Raw genomic sequence first — 24,813 nt, 5'->3', positions numbered from 1 at the left:
CCAATGATGTCAAATATCTCTATAATGAAAATTACAAAATATTAATGTAATAGAAGAAGACATTTCACATGGATTGGAAGAAGCAATATCATTAATATGTCCATAATACCAGAAGCAATTTATAGTCTCAGTATAATTCCAATCAAAACACCAAAGACATTCTTCACAGATGTAGAACAAATTATGCTGAAAATCATATGGAAGTATAGGAGACTCTGAATAGCTAAAGCAATCTTTTTTTTTTTTTTCAAAGCAAATAATTAAATTTTTATTCTGTTCGTAGCCCTTTGTATTTCGGCACTATGCTTCTGATCAATTCTGTCATACACTTGTAGGAGAATTTGAAATTTTCTTTGTTTTTTTATTTTTTATTTCATAAATGTGAATTTACAAGTGCAACTTTTGTATTGTTGTGGCTCCCCCCCCCCAACCTCCCTCCCTCCCGTGGCCCTCCCCTCTCCCTCTCCCATCCCGCCCTTCATCGAGTTTCATTTTCAATTACCTTCATATACTGAAGATCAACTTAGTATATACTAAGCAAGGATTTCAACAGGCTGCACTCACACAACCGCACAAGGTATAGGGTATTATTCGACTAGTAGTGTTTTTACGTTTCATAGTAAAACACATTAAGGACAGAGATCCTACGTGGGGAGCATGTACCCAGTGACTCCCGTTGTTGATTTAACAGTTGGCACTCTTATTTATGACGTCAGCAATCACCCGAGACTCTTGCTATGAGCTGTCTAGGCTATGGAAGTCCCTTGAGTTCACCAACTCTGAACTTGTTTAGTCAAGGCCGTGTCACAGTGGAGATTCCTTCCTCCCTTCAGAGAAAGGCGCCTCTTTCCTTGATGGCCTGTTCTTTCTGCTGGGCTCTTGTTCACCAGGGTCTTTCATTTAGATTGTTTTTTGCCATCGTGTCATGGCTTTCCATGCCTGTGAGACTCTCATGGACCTTTTAGCCAGATCCGAATGTCCCAAGGGTTGATTCTGAGGCAAGAGTGGTGTTTTGGGCATTTGCCATTCTATAAGTCTGCTGTGTGTCCTGCTTCCCCCACAGGATCATTCTCTCCCTTTTAATTCTATCCTTCATTATTTGCTTACACTGGTCTTATTTGTGAAATCTCTTCAACACATACCCTATCTTGTTGATCGGTTGTGTATTTATACTTATCACTTTACCAAGTGCGCTGGCATTGGTACCTGCCTCCTTGGTAAGATTGATTTGAAATCCCTTGGCACATTTCTAGTTCCACCATTGGAGGTTAAGTCCGAGTGAGCATGTGCCAACCTATATATCTCCTCCCTCTCTTATTCCCACTCCTATGTTTAATAGAGATCACTTTTCTGTTAATTTTAAACGCCTAAGAATGATTGTGCATTGATTACAGAGTTCAACCAGTGGTCTTATGTAGAACAAACAGAGCAACAACAACCACAACCACAACAACAAAAATACTAAAAGGAATAAAATAGTAAGTTGTTCCTCAACAGTCTAGACAAGGGCTGATCCTGTGATTGTCTTTCATAGTGTCCATTTCACTTAGCCACAACAACAACAACGACAAAAATACTAAAAGGAATAAAATAGTAAGTTGTTCCTCAACAGTCAAGACAAGGGCTGATCATGTCATTGTCTCTCATAGTGTCCATTTCACTTCAATGGGTATCATTTTAGATGCTTGTTTAGTTGCCATCTATCAGGGAGAAATATGGTATTTGTCCCTTTTGGACTGGCTTATTTCACTCAGCATGATGTTTTCCAGCTTCCTCCATTTTGTTAGTAACCTTCCCTCCCCTCCCCTCCCTTCCTTTCCCCTCCCCTTCCTTCCCCTCCCCTCCCTTCCCTTTCCCTCCCCTCCCCTCCCCTCTCCTCTCCTCTCCTCTCCTCTCCTCTCCTCTCCTCTCCTCTCCTCTCCTCTCCTCTCCTCTCCTCTCTCCCTCTTTCCCTCTCTCCCTCTCTCCCTTTCTCCCTCTCTTCCTCTCTCCTCTCTCCTATCTCTTATCTCTGGGTTACTATCCCTATACACTATAGGCTTAAAATATTACCATGTCAAATTGGTATTGAATGGAAATATAGTAGATACTAAGAAATCTGTCTAGATTAGGATAAAGTACAATCTAGAAGAAAACATAAGTCTCATTCTTGAAAAGACAGAAACGAGTACAAACCTTACACGTGTTTGTACATGCTCCACGTTAGGTAACCTGAGCCCAAAACACAGAATATGAAACTATAAATAAACCTTTTGTCTTTGAGAAGGGAAATTGGAATACTAGAACATTTTGCATAAAGCTTAAACTTATACTTGCATAATTTGTACTGATGATCAGACAAATTAGATATTGACCTTTGTTAACTAGTATTTTTGCTTAGTATAAGAAAATCTTAAAGACTAGAAACCTCAAGATCTTAATTGACCAATAAAGTGAGTTTGAGGGTTGTTAATTTACATTGACAAATATTATAGATTTCAATTAATTTTTTCCCAGAAACATCTTATTTAAGGAATACAAATTTATTGTATTTCATAAATATAACTTTAGGAACATAGAGATTCTTCCCACTGTACCCATCTTCCCAGCCACACTCTCACCTCTCTTCCTCCTCCCTCTCTTAATCCCATTCCTACTTTTTACTAAGGTCTCTTTTCAATTAACTTTATGCACATACAATTAGCTCTATACTAAGTAAAGAGTTCAACAAATACTACGAAAAAAATGTTCAACAGTCAAGACAAGGGCTGTTTAAAGTGTCAATTTCACTTCTAGAGATTACCTTTTAGCTGCTCTGTTAGGAGAACACATGTTATTTGTCCTTTTTTGTACTGGCTTACTCACTAAGTATGATATTTTCCAGTTTCATCCATTTTGTTTCAAACAACAGTATTTCATTTTTTATTGTTGTGTAGTATTCCATGATGTACCTATCCCATAATTTCTTTATCCATTCTTCAGTTGATGGACATTTGGGGTGTTTCCATCTTAGTTATTGTGAATTGAGCTGCAGTAAATATGGGAATACAAATAAATTTTTTATGCTGATTTCATTTCCCTTGGGTACCTTTTTCCCCACGTCCTGCCCAGTATTTATTTGTTGATTTCTGTATAAGAACCATTCTAACTGGGGTGAGGTGAAACCTTATTGTGGTTTTGATTTGCATTTCCCTGATGGTTAGTGATCCTGAACATTTTTCCATGTATCTGTTGGCCATTTGGATTTCCTCTTTTGAAAACTGTCTAAGTCCTTTGCCCATCTCTTACCTTGGTTATTTGTTTTGTTGTTGACTTTCTTGATCTCTTCATATATTCAGGTTATTAATCCTTTATCAATTGCATGGTTAACAAATAATTCCTCCCATTCAGTTGGTTGCCTTTTCACTTTCCTGAGTGTTTCTTTTGCAGTAGAGAAGCTTCTCAATTTGATGTAATCCCATTTGTCAATTTTGGCCTTGATTGTGTGTGCCTCTGGGGTCATTTCTAAGAACTCTTTGCCTGTGCCAATGTCTTGTAGAGTTTCCCCCAATGTTCTCTAATAATTTGATGGTATTGGATTGTAGATTTAGATTTTTAATCCATTTTGAGTAGATTTTTATGTGAAGTGTGAAGTAGGGGTCTTGCTTCATACCTCTGCATATGAAAATCCCATTTTCCCAGCACCATTTGTTGAAGAGACTGTCCTTGCTCCAGGGATTGGTTTTAGCTCCTTTGTCAAATATAAGTTGGTTGTAGATGTGTAGGCTGATTTTTGGCATTTCTATTCTGTTCCATTGGTCTATCCATCTTTTTTTGTGCCAGTACCAGGCTGTTTTGATTATAACTGCCCTGTACTATGTCTTAAAATCTGGTATTGTGATGCCTCCAGCTTCATTTTTATTGTATAAGATTGCTTTAGCCATTTGAGGTTTCCTGCATTTCCATATGAATTTCAGCATCATTTTGTCTAGATCTGAGAAAAATGTCCTTGATATTTTGATTGGTATCACACTGAATCTGTAAATTGCTTTCAGTAGTATGGACATTTTGATGATGTTGATTCTTTCAATCCATGAACATGGAAGATTTTTCCATTTTTTGTGTCTTCTATTTGTTTTCTTTAATGTTTTATAATTCTCATTGTAGAGCTCTTTGACATCCTTAGTTAAATTTATTCCAAGGCATTTGATTATTTTGTAGCTATTGTGAATGGTATTGATCTTAGAAGTTCTTTCTCAGCCATGACATTGTCTGTATGTACAAAGGCTATTGATTTTTGTGTGTTGATTTTATATCCTGCCACTTTACCAAACTGTTCTATGAGTACAAATAGTCTCTTGGAGTCTTTTGGATCCCTTATATATAGAATCATGTCATTTGCAAATAGGGATAGTTTGACTTCCTCCTTCCTGATTTGTATCCCTTTGATTTATTTCTCTTCCCTAATGGCTCTGGCTAAAACTTCCAGTACTATGCTGAATAGCAGTGGTGAGCGTGGACATCCTTGTCTAGTTCTGGATCTCAGTGGAAATGCTTCCAACTTTTCCCTATTCAATAAGATTTTGTCTGTAGGTTTATCATAAATTGCCTTGATTTTGTTGAGTAATGTTCCTTCTATATCCAATTTGCCTAAGGTTTTCATCATGAAAGGGTGTTGTGTTTTATCAGATGCTTTTTCTGCATTTATTGAGGTAATCATAATTTTATTGTTCTTCACTTTGTTAATGTGATGTATCACATTGATTGATTTGCCAGTTTTAAACCATCCTTGCATACCCAGGATATATCCCACTTGGTCCAGGTGAATGATCTTTCTGATATGTTGTTGGATTTGATTGGCTGGTATTTTGTTAAGAACTTTTACATCTATATTCACTAGGGAAATTGGTCTGTAGTTCTCTTTCTCTGTTGTATCTTTTTCAGGTTTAGTAATTGAGGTGATGCTGGCTCATAGGAGGAGTTTGGGAGGATTTCCTCCCTTTCAATTGTTTTGAATAGCTTGAAAAGAATTAGAATTAGTTCTTCTTTAAATGAATTCAACAATGAAACCATCCAGTCGTGGGCTTTTCTTTTTTGGGAATGTCTTTATTACTGATTCTATTTCCGTATTGATTATTAGTCTATTTAGATTTTCTGTGTCTTCTTGGCTCAATTTAGGTAGATTATATGTGTCTAGGAATCTATCCATTTCTTCTAGGTTTCCTAATTTGTTGGCTTACATCTCTGTAGTAATTTCTTATGATTCTTTTTATTTCTGTGGTGTCTGATGTTAAATTTCCTTTTTGTCTCTAATTTTATTTATTTAGGTCTTCTCCCTCTTGTTTTTGTTAGTTGAGCCAATGGTGTGTCAATTTTATTTTTTCAAAAAAGCAGCTCTTTGTTTTGCTGATCTTGTGTATTGTATTTTTTGTTTCAAATTTCTTTTAATTCTTCACCCTTCAACGCAGCCACAGTGTTTTCACAGTCTCTCAACACACAAGGCTCCCATAGTCATGAGCATCCAGCCTCCTGTCAATTTTCCCAGCCAGATTAAGGTGTCTCCTCTCAGCTGGTTCCTGGGCACATGGATATGAACCAGTGCAGCTGTTACATATGTCTATATGTGCAAAATGGCATCTGCCCTTTCTTGTCTAGTTACAGGACACTGGTGCCAGGTGTTCAGAGAGAGAGAAACGTGCCCCCTTTTTTCCCTCTAGTTTCCCAGGTACACTGTCCCCCACAGGGCTCCAAGCTAGATTCATACAGGCTCTTCTTGCAGACTTATTGCCAGTGACTTTGACTGCTGCAGTCTGGTCTTGCCTCATTCCAATGCTTATCTTCCCCTAGACTAGAACAATAAGCTCCCTCCCTATTCTGCTATCTTTCAATTATATTTTTCATTAGCCTTTTTTATCTTCAGGTAGTTGTACCTTCACATGTCGCTGTGTGAAATAATGTAGATATATCAGTTGAATAATTTTTATCTAGTTCACTCCAGTGACACATTTTATAAAATTACAGTGCAGTATCACAACCAGAATATCAGCATCCATTCAGTCAATATACTGAACAATTCCATTAACACCATGATGGTTTCTGTTATCCTTTTCTAATTATATCAACTTCCTTCCTTCCGTTTATGCCACCCCTATAGACCTTAGATTATTGATTTGAGATGTTCTGTCTTTTTTAAAAAAAAGATTTATTTAATTTATTTGAAAGACAGAGTTACAGAGAGAGGTAGAGACAGAGAGAGAGGTCTTCCATCCATTGTTTCACTCCACAGACGGCCGCAACGGCCAGAGTTGCACTTATCGGAAGCCAGGAGCCAGGAGATTCTTCCAGGTCTCCCACGTGGGTGCAGGGGCCCAAAGACTTGGGCCATCTACTACTGCTTTCTCAGGCCATAGCAGAGAGCTGGATCGGAAGAGAAGCAGCCTGGACTAGAACCGGTGCCCATGTGGGATGCTGACACTTCAGGCCAGGGTGTTAACCCGCTACACCACAGCACCGCCACCTCCCTCTTTTCTAAAATGACCTCTTTTTTTAATTTATTTGTTTTGATTTGAAAACTAGAGTTATAAAGAAAGATAAAGAGAGCACTCCCCAAATGGCCGTAACAGCCAGGGTTGGGCCAGGCTGACCTTCACAGATTTTTATAGTAATTTGCATTGTATTCAGTTCATTTCATTTTGTCAAGTCTTCCTTTTTGACTCATGGATTACCTCATAGAAATGCGGGGGAAGATAATTTTTTTAATGTTTATTTATTTATTTGAAAGGCAGAATAATGAAGAGAGTTGTCTTCCATTCTCTGGTTCAGTCCCCAAATGCCTGTATCCAGGACAGAACAAGGCTGAAACCAGGAGCCAGGGACTCTATCTGTACCTTTAATGTGGGCAACAGAGACTTGTGTACTTGAGTCATCATCTGCTGCTTCTCAGGCATATTAGCAAGAAACCAGATTGGAAGCAGAGGCAGAGGCAGGATTCAATCCCAGGCACTCCTAAATGGGATACAGGTATCTTAGTGGTAGCCTGACCCACTGTGCCACAACACTTTCCACAGAAATCTGTTAATTGCAAGTGTTTGGAAATGTTTGTGCTGTCTTTCTGGTATTGATTTTGTTTTGATTCTGCAATCAGAGAACACACTCTATGATTTCAATTCTTTTAAATGTGTTGTGATTTGTTCTATGGCCCATAATGTTTTATATAGGTACCTGAAAAGAATATATTTTGTTGCATGGATTGTTCTATAATGTAAGGTGGATTATATTAATTGATGATAGTGTTGTGCTCTTCTGTCTCCATGCAGACGATCTAAGTTGTTTTGTCAAATGTTGATAGAGAGATACTGATATCTCCAACTTTGGTTATATATTTATTCTTTCAGGTTTATAATTTTTGCTTCATTTATTTAGAATCTATGTCATTTAGTTGCATATACATATAATATTGCTATTTCTTCTTGGTGGTTTGATCTTTTTATCATTATGTATTGCCCTTCTCTGCATCTGTAACATTCTTTGGTTTCAGAACAATGTCACCAGATAATAATGTAGCCCTCCTCCCCACTATCTTTTGATCAATGATTACATGAGATATTTTCCCCATCCTTTTGCTTTTGTCCTGTCTATATCTCCATATTTATAATGAGATTATTGTAAAACCATATGGATGGATCATGTTCTGGAATCTACTTTGCCAATCTCATTTTTAATTGTTTTATTTAGACCATCATTAGAACTTAGGTCTACCTATTTACTTTTTGTTTTCTCTTTCTTGTTCTCTCTCTTTTCATTTCTGTTTTCCTTTTCCTGGCTCCATGTGGGTCACTTGAGTATTTTTTAGAATTTTACTTTTGTTTATTTATAATGCTTTTGTGTATGTATCTTTTTAAACTGCTATTTAATAAATTTAAATTTTCAAAGTACAACTTTTGAATTATAGTGGCTTTCCCCCCCATAACCTTCTGCCCACCCACAACCATCCCATTCACATCAAGATTCATTTTCAATTATCTTTTTGTGTATGTATCTTTTCATAACTATTTTGTTGGTTGTTCTAGGCATTACATTATATGTACTTAAGTTATCAAAGCCCACTGGGCTATTTTAACAGTTTATGTGAAGTGTATAAACCATACCTCTCTTAATATTTCCACTTTAAAAAAATTTTTTTTGTTTGAAAGACATTCAAAGTGACTGAGAAGGAGTGTGTGTTGTCAGGGAGTGGGAGAGAGAGACCTTCCATCTGCTGGTTCATTTACTAAATAACCACCACCGCAAAGGCTGGGCCAGGTTGAAGAAAAGATCCAGGATCTCCACCTGGGCCTCCCACATAGGTGGCCAGGGCCCAGACACTTGGGCCATCTTCTGCTACTTTCCCTGGTGCTTTAGCAAGGAGCTGAATCTAAAGCAGAGCAGTTGTACTGAAACCAGCAATTAGGATACCAGCATCACAAGCAATGGCTTAATCTGTTGTGCTACAATGGTGGCCCTGATCATATTCCCTTACCCTTCCTATTTACAATATGATTATCTTTAATATTTTCTCTACATGCACTTTTTTAAAGATTTATATATTTATTTGAAAGTCAGAGTTACACAGAGAGAGAAGCAGAGGCAGAGAAAGAGGGGTCGTCTGTCCGCTGGTTCACTCCCCAGTTGGCCTCAATGGCTGGAGCTGTGCCAATCCGAACACAGGACCTTCTGCTGGGTCTCCCATGCAGGTGCAGGGCCCCAAGGACTCAGATCATCCTCTACTGCTTTCCCAGGCCATAGCAGAGAGCTGGATTGGAAGTGGAGCAGCTAGGACACGAACCAGTACCCATATGGGATGCTGGCACTGCAGGTGGCAGCTTTACCCGCTGTGCCACAGTGCTGGCCCTGCTTCTCTGAATACATTTAGAACTACATCAGACAGTGTTACAGTTTATGTGCCAGCCCCGAACAGTAATTAGAAATCTGAAGTAAGAAAGCCTAGTGTATATATCTGTATCTTTCTGTTTTTATTTCTTCCTTCCCAAAGATTTTGATACTCTTTTCCTTTTGTTTTTGCTGTCTACTTTACCTTTATTGAACTATTTCTATTGTTTTATCTTCAAGTTCATTCATTATTTTTTTTCTTCTGCATTCTGCTGTTGAATCTACCCATTGAGTTTTTTAATAGTATTAGTTTGGGGTTTTGGAAAGAGGGAAACATTCTTTTTTGTTGTTGTTGTTTTTTGTTTGTTTGTTTGTTTTGGCCAGGCAGAGTTAGACAGTGAAAGAGAGAGACAGAGAGAGTTATAGACAGTGAGAGAGAGACAGAGAGAAAGGTCTTCCTTCCGTTGGTTCACTCCCCTAATGGCCCTACTGCTGGCGCTTCGCTGATCCAAAGCCAGGAGCCGGGTACTTCTTCCCGATCTCCCATGTGGGTGCAGGGACCCAAGCACTTGGGCCATCCTCCACTGCCCTCCCTGGCCACAGCAGAGAGCTGGACTGGAAGAGGAGCAACCGGGACAGAACCAGCGCCCCAGCCGGGACTAGAACCCGGGTGCTGGTGCCACAGGCGGAGGATTAGCCAAGTGAGCCACTGCACTGGCCAGAAACATTTATTTTTAAGAAATATCTTGGGGCCGGCGCTGTAGCGCAGCAGGTTAAAGCCTTAGCTTGAAGTGCTGGCATCCTATATGGGCACCGGTTCTAGTCCCGGCTGCTTATTTCCTTCCCAGATCTCTGCTATGGCCTGGGATAGCAGTGGAAGGTGGCCCAAGTCTTTGGGCCCCTGCACCCAGGTGGGATACCCAGAAGAAGCTCCTGGCTTCGTGTCAACGCAGCTCTGGATGTTGTGGCCAATTGGGGAGTGAACCATAAAATGGAAGACCCCTCTCTCTCTGCCTCTCCTCTCTCTGTAACTCTTTCAAATAAATAAATAAATCTTTTTTTAAAAAAGAAATATCTTATTTCTTTCTGAAACTTTCTAGTTTTTCATTTGTCTCAAATTCATAAAGTCTTACTGAATAGCTGCTTTAATGCTGCTTTAGAACCTACGTCAGGGGCCAGCACTGTGGAGTAGCAGGTAAAGCTGCCACCTGTAGTGCCGGCATCCCATATAGGCGGCAGTTGGAGTCCCAGCTGCTCCACTTTCGATCCAGCTCTCTATTATAGCCTAGGAAGGCAGTAGAGGATGGCCCATGTCCTTGGGCCCCTGCACCCACGTGGGAGACCCAGAGGAAGCTCCTGGCTCCTGGCTTTGGATCAGCGCAGCTCCAGCTGTTGCCAGTTGAGGAGTGAACCAGCAAATTGAAGACTTTTCTCTCTCTCTGCCTCTCCTTCTCTCTCTGTGTTTAACTCTGACTTTCAAATAAATAAATCTTTAAAAAAAGAAAAAGAAGAAGAATCTTTGTCAGATAATTCTAACATTTGTGTCATTTCAGCATTGGTATCTATTAATTTTCTTTTTTCACTCAGTTGAATTTTTTTTTTCCTGGTTCTAATATAACAAGGGATCTTAGATAGAAACCTGGACATTTAGAGCAAGATGTTGTGAGACTTTGTATCTTATTTGAAACATTTTTAAGTGGCTTCATCTGACATTGGTGTAAGGTCAGAGGATGAGGGTTGTTACTATCTGATAGTGGTAGAAGTTCAGATTTCTCACTTGACACTTGTGCTGTTCCTGCTGTAAAGAGGTATGAGTTGCAGCTCCCTGCGAGGCTTCTGCTGATACCAACCTGGCTGGAAAGCCAGAGATGCTGTACTGCTGCTCCTCATATGGATTCCACTGAGGGATCAGAGTAGAGGGCATCTTCAGTACTGCTGGACATTGGTGAAAGCCCTAACTCTTAGCTAGTCTTCCTCTGGTACTACCCCAGAGGATAGAGAGGAGTACTTAGTTATTACTGTCAAGTTGGGTGATGTGCAGGCCCACAGGTGGTCTCCATGTCACAGTGAACAGGGTACTCATTGCAATCCTGCAGGGTTGAACTAGCTTGCTGCCTCTGTCACTGCATTCTGACTTGGCTATTGCAGTTCCTCCTTATAGCCTGTTAGGAATGGAAGCCCAGGCTGGCGCCGCAGCTCAATAGGCTAATCCTCCACCTGCAGCGCCGGCACACCGGGTTCTAGTCCCATTTGGGGTGCCAGATTCTGTCCCGGTTGCCCCTCTTCCAGGCCAGCTCTCTGCTGTGGCCCAAGTGTTTGGGCCCTGCACCCCATGGGAGACCAGGAGAAGCACCTGGCTCCTGGCTTCGGATCAGCGCAATGCGCCAGCTGCAGCGCGCCGACCGCAGCAGCCATTGCAGGGTGAACCAATGGCAAAGGAAGACCTTTCTCTGTCTCTCTCTCTGTCCCCTCTGCCTGTCAAAACACACACACACACACACACACAAAAACTTTAAAAAAGAAAACAAACAAAAAAAAGGAGTGGAAGCCCGGTCTCCCTACTCAGCCTTTGTTGCCTGCATGGAGATGCGTGGTGTTTGCCTAGAGTAGAACAGTTTCTGTCTACAGGTTTTGCCTTGCTGAGCTGCCTCTCCCTTAGTTCTTTGGTTGGAGAGAGCAAGCCGTTTTCATCTGCACCTGCTGCTGTTTCCAGGTTGTCAGTTTCTTACGCTCCAATGTGGGGTATCTGAGGCAAAACAAAATCTCAGTGATTTGCTGCTGTTTGTTCCTCAGGTCCTAAGGTCCCTAGGTCCTATACAATGTGACTTCTATTCTTCACCTTTCAATGTCTTCTTGAGTTTATTCTATGTAGAGTATCAGACCTTTTAGTTATACTTAGAGAGGAATAGGGAAAAGTAGATCTACCCCAGTCTTCTGGAGTCAGAAGTCCTATTTTTCTCTTGGTGTTACCATCAGTACCTCCTGTTTTGTTATTGCTGTAGTTTGTTTTTCCTCTGTTTCTTGGTTTGTTTGTTTAAGAGATAGTGAGAGACAGAGAGAACTACTACCTACTGGCTCACTCATCACATGCCCACAATGGCCAGGTCTGGACTAGGGCTGAGAGTAAGGAACTTGATCTGAATTTCCCACATAGGTGATAGAAAGCCAACTACCTGATCCATCACTAATGCCTCCCACGATCTACATTAGTAGGAAACTGGAATCCGGAGCTGAGGATTGAACCCAGGTACTCCTTTGTGAGATGCTGGCAAGAATAGGAGGGGAATCCAACATTGCAAATAAAATGCTGGCATCCTAAATGGCATCTCAACTGCAAAGCCAAATGCCTGACCAGCGTCTCCTGTTTAAGCACATTAAGATTAAAGTGTTTTCTCATTTCAGGAGACTGAGAGGAATCCAAAAAACATTTTCTACTCTATTCACAGACTGTTTGTATTTAAATATTAGACTTTGCAGCAACTCGGATCAGTTTGAAGGGAAGCTAGAAGTCCTTTGGCATTTAATGTCATGTTCTTTGAAAGACTAGAGTTGTCTAAGTATCTGAGGGTTTATTTGTAGATAATATTTATTTCATTGTTTGGGCACTAGTTTGATACTTGTTAAGTCTTGTTCATTGTCTATGTTTCCCCCCAAGGGGTCCTGATGTCCTTGTCTACCAGTCTAGGAGGGACTGAAGGAGCCAAGCCTAGGGACTTAGCTGACAGCCTTCTCACATCCCTTGCTAGCACTGGACGTTTACTGGAAAAGTAAAGTTGGATTCATTCACAGTCACAATTGAGCACTAAGGACAGCTATCCATCATTAGATGTGGCTGTCCCTCAGCAGGCTGGCCTGGATTTGCCGTCCATTGATAGATGTGGCTGTCATTCAGCAGGCTGGCATGGTCTTAACTTTCTGAGGAAGCTACATCATTGAAATTTACGTTTCTGATTTAGCAAGAATAGGAGGGGAATCCAACACTGCAAATAAACTGCTGAATTTCTTCTCTTTCAGGCAAAAACTTACTATCCCAAATGGAAGTTGCCCTATTATTCTGAATACTTATTTTTGTCAGAAAGTTGTTGCCAAAGAAGATTCAGAAACAACTCATGAAATTTACTGTCCAGACACACCCCTTCCAAGAAGAAACATCACTTTGGTCCAGATGTATAGAATTAGAGATCTATCAGACAATTCATCTGAAATCCAGGTAACCTCTTACTGACTTAGGGATATGTACTTATAATAATATTGATGACTGAATTTGTGAGCGTTTTGGAGTAGGTGGAGATGTTCATCTTTTGTCTCCCTCCAAATACACAGCAAATATATCTGCTGTGGCAACTTATTATTCTTGTTAGGCTTGAAGGTATTACAGTGCATTTTAGCATTTAGTTGTGATCTTTTATAATATTTTATCTTCCTAATTATGTATTTTAATATTCTAATTTTAAAAAATATGTAAAAGTTTTTATTTTCTCTGTTCTCATCTTGTAATTGTCTAAGAATTCTGTATTAAGCCCTCTTTTTTTATCATATTTTTCTTTTCTATAATATTTATATCCTTTGGGATAGAAAGAGCTGTGTAAGCTTGAAATTATACACTAGAGGTTGCCTTTTGGAATTTTACTGGCCCTGAACCATACTCATCTGACAAAACGAATTTGGGGAACCACTAAAATTCACTTGCAGCGGGCATGATGTGTGCCTTGGGACACTCTCAGCTCTGATAGTCTATGTGGCCAGGGTGCTGACCTTAATGTCATTGGGTTACAGGAACCATCACTGAATAAATGCTGAGATGACAAATTGACAGAGGGAAAGTAAGAAAGGAAAGAAGGCAAACCTTCATTCTGCTTTGTCCTATATAATCAAGCAAAAAAAAATTCTTTCCCATCAAAAAAAGTATCTAGGCAGGATTATTTGAAAAAGAGTGTTCTCCAAACAATTTATTTTTAACATAAAATATGTCTCAAAGAGCATTGTTGCTTTAATATATAGTTGTAAACAATTATGTGTTAACCTGATGAGATATTTTTGTCTCACGACAATGGCCGTGAAGCTGCAGTATAGCATAGAGTACATGATGGTCTTTGAAGCCAGAGGCCCTGGTTCAAATTCTGCTTCAGCCGATGTTCTGCTGTGAGACTGTGGGCAAGATCTGTAGGCTCCTGTGTCTTGATCTTCAGATTTGCAAAGTGGGAGCAGGATACATATTACCTACTTCCTTGACTGGTTATGAAGGTAAATTTGCTCAATAAGTAAAGAACAAAGCCTGGAATATAGGAAGCTCTCCAGAAATGTTACTGTCTTATGAGAGTGAATATTACTGTGAAGAATTATTGGGAGGACACATGAGGATATCAAGTGTTTAGCCTAGTAGAGTGTACATACAAGCACCTAATAGCATCATCCATTTTTTTAAGTAACCTAGTCATTCTTTTATTTTGATTTTTAGTTTGTACTGTTGGAATTGTTACCTCAGAAAAGAAAAGCTTATTAAATTACCCTGTGATATCTTAATAAAAGAACTATCTGTATGTTTCCAAACTATCTGTGCAAGCTGGTCTGGTATTGCACTAATGGGAAATATGGGAAATACTGCATTGTTTATGTTCTGTTGCTCACCTTCCCTCCTTAGCAGTGGTAGTTACCTAGGGGATGCAAAGGCCTACACTGCAAACTCTTCGGTTTGTCTTCATCATTCCTTCAGTGTAACACTAATATGTTGCAAGATTGCCCAAGAATGTCATTGTTGGGTGTGCATCATGCTGTAAATCAAACTCAAACTGTTCTCTTTGCATGTTTTGGCCAGGTTATGTGTAGTGGGGTGACCCCCATGGGCACAGGCTGGACCCATGAGCATGAAGAAGCAAAACAGCACCTTGCAGCTGGCGCTCCCCCAAGAGATTCTCTCCTGGACATGGTGGAAAGCCAGGGAGCCTCCATGTGGTCAGGAATGGTCATCCGAGTGGTGGTACAGAGAGTTTATACTCTTCATGGCAGAGATAGCACCTGGGGCCAGCAGGGCAGCAGCTCAGGACTCATAGATCTGCCTGGAGCTCGGTGAGTAACAAGATACAGCTGTGCATGGGTAGTCGCCTATGTTGAATGTTGGGGAAAGTAGAGGCCTCTGCACAGAGAAGTTTGTTAACTTCATTTACCATTTAATGGGTTAGTTTTGTTTGTCTTTTTCTCACATCAAAATTTAGGGTCCATAGTATAACAAAAGATTTTTACATATTTATATAAAAAGACCTACTAAAATTAAATGTGTTGCATTTACTTTTACTTTTAATGGATCATGTGATTGAATATGTGATACAAATATTAGAAATATTTTATTGTTTTGGAAAAACCAAGACATGGTTAGCTATACCTTAAAACACCTTATAATATCAAGTTGTATATGTCTTAAAACTCTGAATAAATAACTTGTTTGTAAATTTGGGTGCTTTTAGCATGCTGTTGCAGACAGTCTGCATGTAGTTGTTGAGCCCTTGAAGTATGACTAGTGCCACTAAGGAACTATATATTAAATTGTATCAAATTTTAATTATCTATGTTTTAAGTAACTACCTGTGACTAATGGTTACTGTGGTTGATGGTATAGCTAGATGGCTACACAAGCAAGGACCAAACCCATAACTCAAAATGCTTTGCTCATATAAACCATAGAGGTGATACCTTCTTTTCTACTGGGATTTAAGCCATCAGGTTTTGTGTTTTTTTAAATTCCAATAAACACATCATTGACTGAGGAGCTGATATATTTTGTCAGAACTTTGGCATAACTCTTTGAAGTTATCTACCTGATGATATGTTGCCATTAAGGCAGTAAGACAAATTTGTAGCAGAATAGAAATTGAAAGTATAGGTGCCACTTGATCAAATCAATCACTTTTTCTATCTACTTTAATAAGAAAACACATATTGAAGAAACAATAGTTAATAGTCATCTTGATGTCTTCTGATGCCATTCAAAAGAAACAACAGGAAACTTTATGTTAATTATGAATCATCTTCAAATAAATAACACATTGTTTGAAACTAGTATGAATTTTAAAAAATACCCTTGAGATCAAGAGCCAGAGAATATTTCTTTTGGAATTACAGAAAGAAAAAAAATACCTTTCTTTGGCTTGTAATGAATGAAATCAGTTTGAAAATCTTTAACATGGCTTGCAGTTGTAGACTATATTGTACCCTTGAGTTAAATCTTTGGTAGATTTAAATGGAATTAGCTGAGACAGTTTTAGACATAGATGTTTATTTTCCTTGTGTTTTTCATAGAATGATCTAGTGTTAACCTTTGGAAATGGGAAGACTAGTAAACTTGGCATTGAGGATCTTGGTAAATCTACCCCAGCGTAGCACACAAACTATACATTCCCAGGACAGGGTCATAGTCAGGACTGAGTCATTGTGAGGAGAAAATATTATGAAACTGACACTGCACTGACTTCATTATGAGTAATCACAGTGCACATCTTGAAGGCTGTCCCCCAGGTCCTTCAGTGGAACTTGTTTTACCTGTTGAACAAAGAGAAAAAAATTGGAAGCTAAAGTGTGGTGAACTGCTGTCAATGATCAACATTGGGCGTGCTTTGGATTTGTGCCTTTGAATATAAACTGTGACATATCACATGAGAATATGCTTGTGGTAGATTAAAAGAGGAGCAGGAACAAATATAAAAAAACAACAATCAATTATTCAGATACAGTGACTATATAATATTTAGATATAATGTGTAGTATATCCCTGTTTTATTAATTGCATTAATAGCTAATGTAATTTTGGATTGATGTGAAATACCTTTATAATTTATGGAATATAATGTAATATTTCAATAGATATATATAGAAAAAATCAATCATGGGAAAAATTACTCCTTCAATTTCCCTTATTACAGACCATAGATTTCCTACTGTTCTATGGAATACCAGAACGTGTTGACTCTTACTTCAATATGTTTTAGTACCCATTATCCAACGTACCCTTATCACTCTGTCTCTAGCAATTACTAACTTAGATTCTCTAATTCCAACCATTTTATTGCAGATATCTGGGTTTATTTTTTTATGACTAATATTCCTTGCTATATGTTTATCACAGTTTCTTCATTCATCCATTGATGGATATCTAGGTTGATCCATATCTCAGAAATTGTGAATAAGGCTGCAGTATATGTGAGAGTCTCTTTCATATGCTCATTTCTTTTTTTTTGGATGTTTTACCACAAGTGGAATAGCTTGGTCATTTGGTAGATTTATTTGTAGTTTTTTGAGGAACCTCCATACTGTTCTCTGGCATGGCTGTACTAATCTGCATCCGCAACAACAGTGTATTAGGGTTTCTTTTCTTTCACATTCTCACCAATATTTGTTATTTTTCATCTTTTTAATAATAGCCATTCTAATTAGAGTGAATAATACTTCATTTGTTGTTTTTGTTTACATTTCCCTGATGACTAGTGAGACTGAGTATGTTTTCATGTGTTTGTTGATATGTCTTCTGAAAAATATCTATTTGGACCCTTTATACATTTCTTAACTGAATTGTTTTGTTGAATTTTTTTAGTTTTTTATATGTACCTGATTTTAATCCTTTATCAGAAGCATCATTGTAAATATTTCTCCCATTCTTTTGGGTATCTCTTCACTATTGTGATTGCCTCTTCACTATACAGGAACTTTCTAATCGGATAAAAATTCCATTTATCTACTTTTGCTTATGTTGCCTATGTTTTCGGTTCTTATGCAAAAAGACATTGCTTATGTTTTCTTCGAGTAGTTTCAGAGTTTCAGGTGTTAAATTTTTGATCCATTTTTAGCTTATTTTTATACTTGTGCATGTGGAAATCTGATTTCCAAATTCCATTTAGATGGTTCCTTCTCCAGAGAGTACCTTCGCCACCTTTGTCAGATAAGTTGGCATTGGCTATAGATGTGTGTTTATTTTGGGAGTTTCTATTCCTGTTCCATTGGTCTTTGTGTCTATTTTTATGCCAGTACCACATATTCTGGTTTGGTTACAGCAGCTCTATGTCATGAAATCTGGTATTATGATGCCACCAGCTTTGTTCTTATTGTTAAATATTGCTTTGGCTATTTGGAATCTCTTGTATTTCCATAAGAATCTTAAGATTTTTTTCTAATTCTGTAAGCAGTGTCATTAATATTTTGATGATGATTGCATTGACTGCTAATTGCTTTTGATAGTATGGACATTTTATTTTTTTTTATTTAATGAATATAAATTTCCAAAGTACAGCTTATGGATTACAAAGGCTCCCCCCCCACAACTCCCCCCCACCCGTAACCCTCCCCTTTCCCACTCCCTCTCCCCTTCCATTCACATCAAGATTCATTTTCAATTCTCTTTATATACAGAAAATCAGTTTAGTATATATAAAGATTTCAACAGTTTGCCCTCACATAGCAACACAAAGTGAAAAAATACTGTTGGATTACTAGTTATAGCATTAAATAACAGTGTACAGCACATTAATGACAGAGATCCTGCATGATATTTTTTTAAAAAGATTGATTACTTTTCTATGTAATTTCCAATTTAACACCAAGGGGTTTTTTTTTTTTATTTTCAATTATCTTTATATACAGAAGATCGCTTCAATATATACTAAGTAAAGATTTCATCAGTTTGCACCCACACATAACCACAAAGTGTAAAAATACTGTTTCAGTATTAGCTATATCATTACTTCACCTTGGACAACCTATTAAGGACAGATCCCACATGGGACGTAAGTACACAGTGACTCCTGATAGTATGGACATTTTAATAATATTAATTCTTCTAATCCATGAACATGAAAGGTCTTTCCATTTTTTCCCCTGTTTTATTCAATTTTTTGGTTGTTTTGTAATTTTCACTGTAGAGATATCAGATGGGCTCCCTTTGACCATGTAGCATACATAGGAAGTATGAAAAAGCAGGTCAGTAAGACTCCACAAAGAACACAGTAATGCTTTGATATCAGATTGTGAAGAAGGGGAAATTGATGAAATTCCTGATGAAGAATTTAAAAGAATAATTATAAGGATTCTAAAAGATGTAAGAGAATACAGACAGTTAAACAAAGCTAGGAAATCAGTGCATGATAATGAATGAGAATTGGCCTAGAAAACCTGTTCAATGAAATATAGTTGAAAACTTCCCCAATCTGGAGAAAGATACGAATATCCAAGGACTGGAAGCCCATTGAACCCTAAATAGACATGAACAGAAAATAACTTCTCCAAGACACATCACAATCAAACTTTCAAAACAGCACAAAGAAAGAATTCTAAAATTTGGGAAAGAAAAGTGCCAGGGACTTTTGGGCAATTCCCATTAAATTAACAGATTTTTTTATCCAAAACTTACAGGCCAGGAGGAAATGGAAAGGTATATTCTACATTCTGGAAAGGGAAAAAAATGCTAACCCAGAATACTTCTCCCAGGGAAGCGATCTTTCATAAATAAAAAATGAAGACTAAAGGAAATGACTTCATCACTTAAGAAGTGATGCTTAAGAATATACTACATATACAAAGAAAGAAGGATAACTTCCATTACAAAAATGTGTAAAAGTATAAAACCCATTAGAAAAAGAACAAAGGATATTCAAAACAAACCAAAGAAATTTTAAAGAGAAAATGACAGGACTAAGTCATTATTTATCAATAATCTGGAATGTAAATGAATTAAATTCTCAAAAGATATGGACTGCCTAAATTTGTATTTGATGAGATCTAGTTTTGTGACCTAGTATATGGTCTATCCCAGAGAATATGCTATATACTGAGAAAAAGAATGCGTATTCTGCAGCAGTGGAATAGAATATTCCATCATTGTGTTAAGTCTGTTTGGTCTATTGTATAGTTTAACTCTTGATTTTTTTTTTTGTTGATATTTCTGTTTAGATATGAACATTAGTGAATAATAGGATATTGAAGTTCTTTAGTAGTATTATATTGGAGCTTATTTTTCTCTTTATATCTAATAACATTTGTTTTATAAAATGAAGGGCTTTCTTAGGTCCATATACGTATACTATGGTCATATCATCTTGTTGAAGTGATCTCCTGATTGTAACATAGTGACCTTTATTGTCCCTTATTATAGTTTTTGTCTTAAAGTCTGTTTTGTCTGATATAAGTATGCCTATTCCTGTTTTCTTTTGGTTTCTGCTTCCATGAAATATCTTTTTTCACACCCTTTCACTTTCAGCTGTGTGTGTCTTTACTAATGAAGTGAAATTCTTGCAGGTGGTATATTGCTGGGTCTTGTTTTTTAATCCATCTACCTGTTGCTTGGATTTTTCTTTGTGGATGAGGCAGTGAATCTTGTCCCCTCTTGTATGGTACATTTCTTGTAGCACATATGACATTATAATAGCCCTGAGACTAGGGAATAATATTCCCATTTTGCAGATGAGTAAACACAAGCCTCAGATTTTCTCTTGCTGATATTTTTATAAGTGGACAAAAGGAAAAACATAATGGAATATAGAATACTAAAAGGGCAAAGTTGCAGAAACTATTGGAGGCAAGATAAAAGGGAGAACGTTGAGTTAGAACCAAGCTGTGTTTGGATTAAGGATGACCCAGGAATCAGGTTTCTCTGGCCTCAGTCGGGCAAGTGCCTCACCCCAAGGAGATCTGGCTGAACTTTGTAAGTTAATGAACCTGTGAAGACAGAACAATACCATCTGACCTCAGGTTTGGACAGGAAATGTCTTTTGGGTAAGAGAATGATCATTAATATTTTCTTGATTCATTTGCTGTGATAATAAACAGGGTCTTCAGTTTAGAAATCAGGTTAATATAGAAGTAGAATTACATAGTTAGCATTGTGGCTCATCAGGTTAAGCAGCTGTTTGCAATGCCAGCATCACATACCAGGAATGCACTTAGGTATGCAGCAGAAGATGGCCAGTGTTGGAGACCAGGATAGAATCTCTTGGCTTCAGTCTGGTCCAAACATGGCTGATGGGACCATCTGGGGAATGAAAAGCAGATGGAACATCCATCACTTGCTCTCACTGTCACTCTCACTGTACCTTTCAAAAAAATAAATGAAAGAATGAATGGGGCCGGCGCCGCGGCTCAATAGGCTAATCCTCCGCCTAGCGGCGCTGGCACACCAGGTTCTAGTCCCGGTCGGGACACCGGATTCTGTCCCGGTTGCCCCTCTTCCAGGCCAGCTCTCTGCTGTGGCCAGGGAGTGCAGTGGAGGATGGCCCAAGTCCTTGGGCCCTGCACCCCATGGGAGACCAGGAGAAGCACCTGGCTCCTGCCATCGGATCAGCGCGGTGCACCAGCTGCAGCGCGCCAGCTGCGGCGGCCATTGGAGGGTGAACCAACAGCAAAGGAAGACCTTTCTCTCTGTCTCTCTCTCTCACTATCCACTCTGCCTGTCAAAAATTAAAAAAAAAAAAAAAAAAGAATGAATGAAGTAGAATTGTACTTTACCCACTACTAGTTCTTTGCCTATGTGTGTGCATATATATATATAGAGAGAGAGAGAGAGAATGAAAAGTTTATTAAAGTATCTGCCTTAGAGACACATTGAGCAATATACTTTCTTCATTACATTCATCTATCTTTCTACCCATGTATCTGTTTATGTGAGAAACATACAGACAGAGCTCACATCTGCCAATTCATTTCCTAAATGCCCACAACAACCAGAGCTGTGCCAGGTCAAATCTGGGAGCACAAAACTCAATCTAGGCCTCCTATATAATCACAGTAACCCAGTTACTTGAGCCATTTCCACTGCCTTCTGTTCTGCACTGGACAAAAGCCAGAAGCAGAAGCTGAACACAGGCACTCTGATGTGGTACCTGGGCCTCTTAACTGCTAGGCTAAATGCCTACTCGCTAACAATGTGCTTTCTGATGTAGGCTTTTTATACATACACATGCGACACATATCGAAGATAAAATATTGTTAGAAGATGTAGACAAATAGCCTAGACAATTCCATTCTTTACTACTTGTTATTTCTGTAGTCAACTTTCTGTTCACAGATAACTTTGGTGGGATACATTGTGGGACACATTTGGGTGTATCTTTGACAGACTCATCAGCAGAGGAGAACTGCATAAGCAGTGACCTCTTTCCACTAAAGGCAGTGTAAGTCTGGTCTCCTTGGGACAAAGGACTAGAAGACCAAAAAATAGAGAGTAAACAAATAAAACAGCTTAATTAGGAGATTTAAATACAGATATATTAATAATTGCACTCAATATACATACATTACTTACTCCATTTGAAAGGTGGCAATTTCTACCCTAGTCAGGGCAAGAAGGTATGATTCAACCATTTGTTGATTATAAGAAAAATCTTTAATTATAATGAATGGATTATGAAAGAATGAAAAGCCATTCAGAATGGCTTTTCTTGAGGTCTCACCATAAACTACTTTACCTAAAGATCTGTCAGTGAACTTATATCTTCTGAGTTATGAAACATTATCAAAAACGTACTTTAGATTTCAGAAATACTATAAGAGTCTCCTGTCCATTGTTCTGGATGACTTCATTCAACTCCCAACTATTAATGAAAATACTTCTATGAGGTTTCTCAAGGTATTGTAGGTCAGAGTAACCAACACAAGCCCACGTTTTACAAATGACTGAAATCAAAGGTCACACTCCCTAACCACCAGGCAAGACAATCTGTTCTGATCTACTACATGTTGATTATTAAAGCATGACTAATGAAGTCATGGGTTTCTTTCTCTTTCTCTCTCTGACAGAAAGAGAACCCTTAGAGATAATTTGTAGTGGAAATTGAGGCCAAAATAAAGAGTAAGTGAATTCTCTAATGCCTCTCTGTGTCCTACTGGAGTGGGTCTAGACCATTATTACCAAATTCCAAGATCCTGCTGATTTCTATTAGCACCTTCCTTTTTCCCCTGCTGAAACATTATCTTTCTTTGTCCTTGGAATGTTTAACTTAGGGGCCAGTAATTTAATTTCATCTCTTAGAAATGCCTGAGTTGGGTCCTAAAACAAAACATTACATTCATAATTGTGAAGCATTATCATGAGATCAGGGGAGGGGTCGCACACAACATCATGAAAAACAGACATCTTTATGGATATAACTTGTCATAAGTGCCCTGGTGAGAAAAGGGGAGTGGGGGTGCATACTGTGGCAAATGAACAGAATTTAGTTTAGAGGAGTCAAGGATGGGTATTCTAAGGCAGCACTGTTTGACACCTGAAAGATAATGAGGTGTTGGTCAGATAAAGAGCAGATGAAAGAGAATTGCACATAGAAAAGAAGATGCCTTTGTAGGCTCTGAGGGAGAAGCCAGTATGGTCAGCAGAGAGCACAGACAAGCAGACCTCTTACAACCTCATAAGTCATGTTCAGGAGCAGTGATACTTGCTGTGATGCCCACTTGCCCACGAATAAAGTGGCTCTGTTGCAATAACTGTCAGATGGAAAGTGGTTTGGGAAAATAAGTGTGTCTGGCAGGAACATGGTAGAAGCGTCCATTGCTGTGGCACAGGTCAGGGATGCCTGGAAGGGTCCTGAGTCTCATAGGGAGATGAAAAACATGCATATCTAATCATGTGAAATGAGTTGGTGGAGGCTAGAGCATGTATGGGAAATAAAGTGGAAGGAAATACCAAGAATGTTCCTCAGCTGAGTTCCTTGGTGGACTAGTGGGCCATTTTCTGAAATGAGAACCCTGGTATGACAGCAGGTTTGGGGGGAAGCTTGAGAATTAACCTGTTTAGTTTGAGATTCCTGAGATATTCAAGAAGAGGTGGCATGTGGAAAAGCTGAACATATAAGTCTTATACTCAGAGAAGGATTTTAGATTGGAGATAGATATTTGGGGGTTTTCAGGGCTGGCACCATGGCGCAGTGGGTTAATCCTCCGCCTGTGGCACCGGCATCCCCTATGAGCACCAGTTCTAGTCCTGGCTGCCCCTCTTCTAATCAAGCTCTCTGCTACAGCCTGGTAAAGCAGCAGCAGATGGCCCAAGTGCTTGGGCCCCTGCACCCGCATGGGAGACCAGGATAAGCACCTGGCTCCTGGCTTTGGATCAGCGCGGTGCACCAGCCGCAGCGCACCGGCCACGGCGGCCATTGGAGGGTGAACCAACGGCAAAGGAAGACCTTTTTCTCTGTCTCTCTCTCTCACTGTCCACTCTGCCTGTCAAAAAAAAAGTACATTGAAGTAAACTGTTCAATGAAAGGAACAAAAGGTCTGATATCAGATCAGGCTGGCCTGAGTGCAATGCTGACTCTGCCCCTTAGCCTGGAGACTTGGGGTATATCCTTATCTGTAAAACTGGAATCATAATGTATTACCATAATCCAGACTCATAGTAACGATGTGTTGGGATTATGTATGTAAAGTATTTAGCATGATGCTTCTAATGTAATAAGTGTTCAATAAAGAATACCTCACTAAGTCTTTAAAAAGTAAGCACAGGGTAGGGGCTTGGCACAGCAGTTAAGATGTCACTTCCAAATACATGATTCTTAAAATTTGTAGAAGGCATTGGACCTTCTGGTAAATGTTTTCTTAAGTTGTTATCTAATGGTTGAAACTGTTTGCTAAGTATTCATGTAGTATTGCTATTGTCAGCAAGCGATCTAGGACTTTGCTCCCTCATTTCTCTATTCTAAGCCCAACTTGTTCTTTCATTTCTCTATTCTCTTCAAGGTAGGAAACTAATTCTATTATGAAGGAATCTGTAGGACGCACAATATAATCTTTAGACCTTATAAAAGAGATGGCTAACATTTTTCTGTAATAGCATAGCCAAAATAAGAGCTTAAATTATAATCTCATAGCTAGATATACTTCGCCATTAGCGAAGTAAACAGTAAGTAGAAAAAACCTCATAGCTAGATAATCTCATAGCTAGATATACTTCGCCATTAGCGAAGTAAACAGTAAGTAGAAAAAACCTCCCTTTCAGACCAAAGGGAAAGAAAGTTTTAAAGT

At 38.7% G+C, this 24,813-nt stretch overlaps 1 protein-coding gene across 5 annotated transcripts in view; it reads left to right on the top strand.

Moving 5' to 3' along the window:
• The window catches only part of SPIDR (scaffold protein involved in DNA repair), a 455,986-nt gene that overhangs the window by 294,668 nt on the left and 136,505 nt on the right, over positions 1-24,813 (top strand). For all 5 annotated transcript variants that reach the window (XM_062188525.1, XM_062188523.1, XM_062188524.1 and 2 more), the window contains 2 exons: positions 12,841-13,036; positions 14,642-14,892. In XM_062188525.1, coding sequence (XP_062044509.1) covers positions 12,841-13,036; positions 14,642-14,892 — 447 coding nt within the window. The remainder of the gene's footprint in view (positions 1-12,840; positions 13,037-14,641; positions 14,893-24,813) is intronic.

This window comes from Lepus europaeus, chromosome 4 (assembly GCF_033115175.1).
Source record: "Lepus europaeus isolate LE1 chromosome 4, mLepTim1.pri, whole genome shotgun sequence".
NCBI classification, from domain to species: Eukaryota; Metazoa; Chordata; class Mammalia; order Lagomorpha; family Leporidae; genus Lepus; species Lepus europaeus.
Note: the sequence above shows the minus strand (reverse complement) of the source record. Positions and strands in the feature narration are given on the sequence as shown.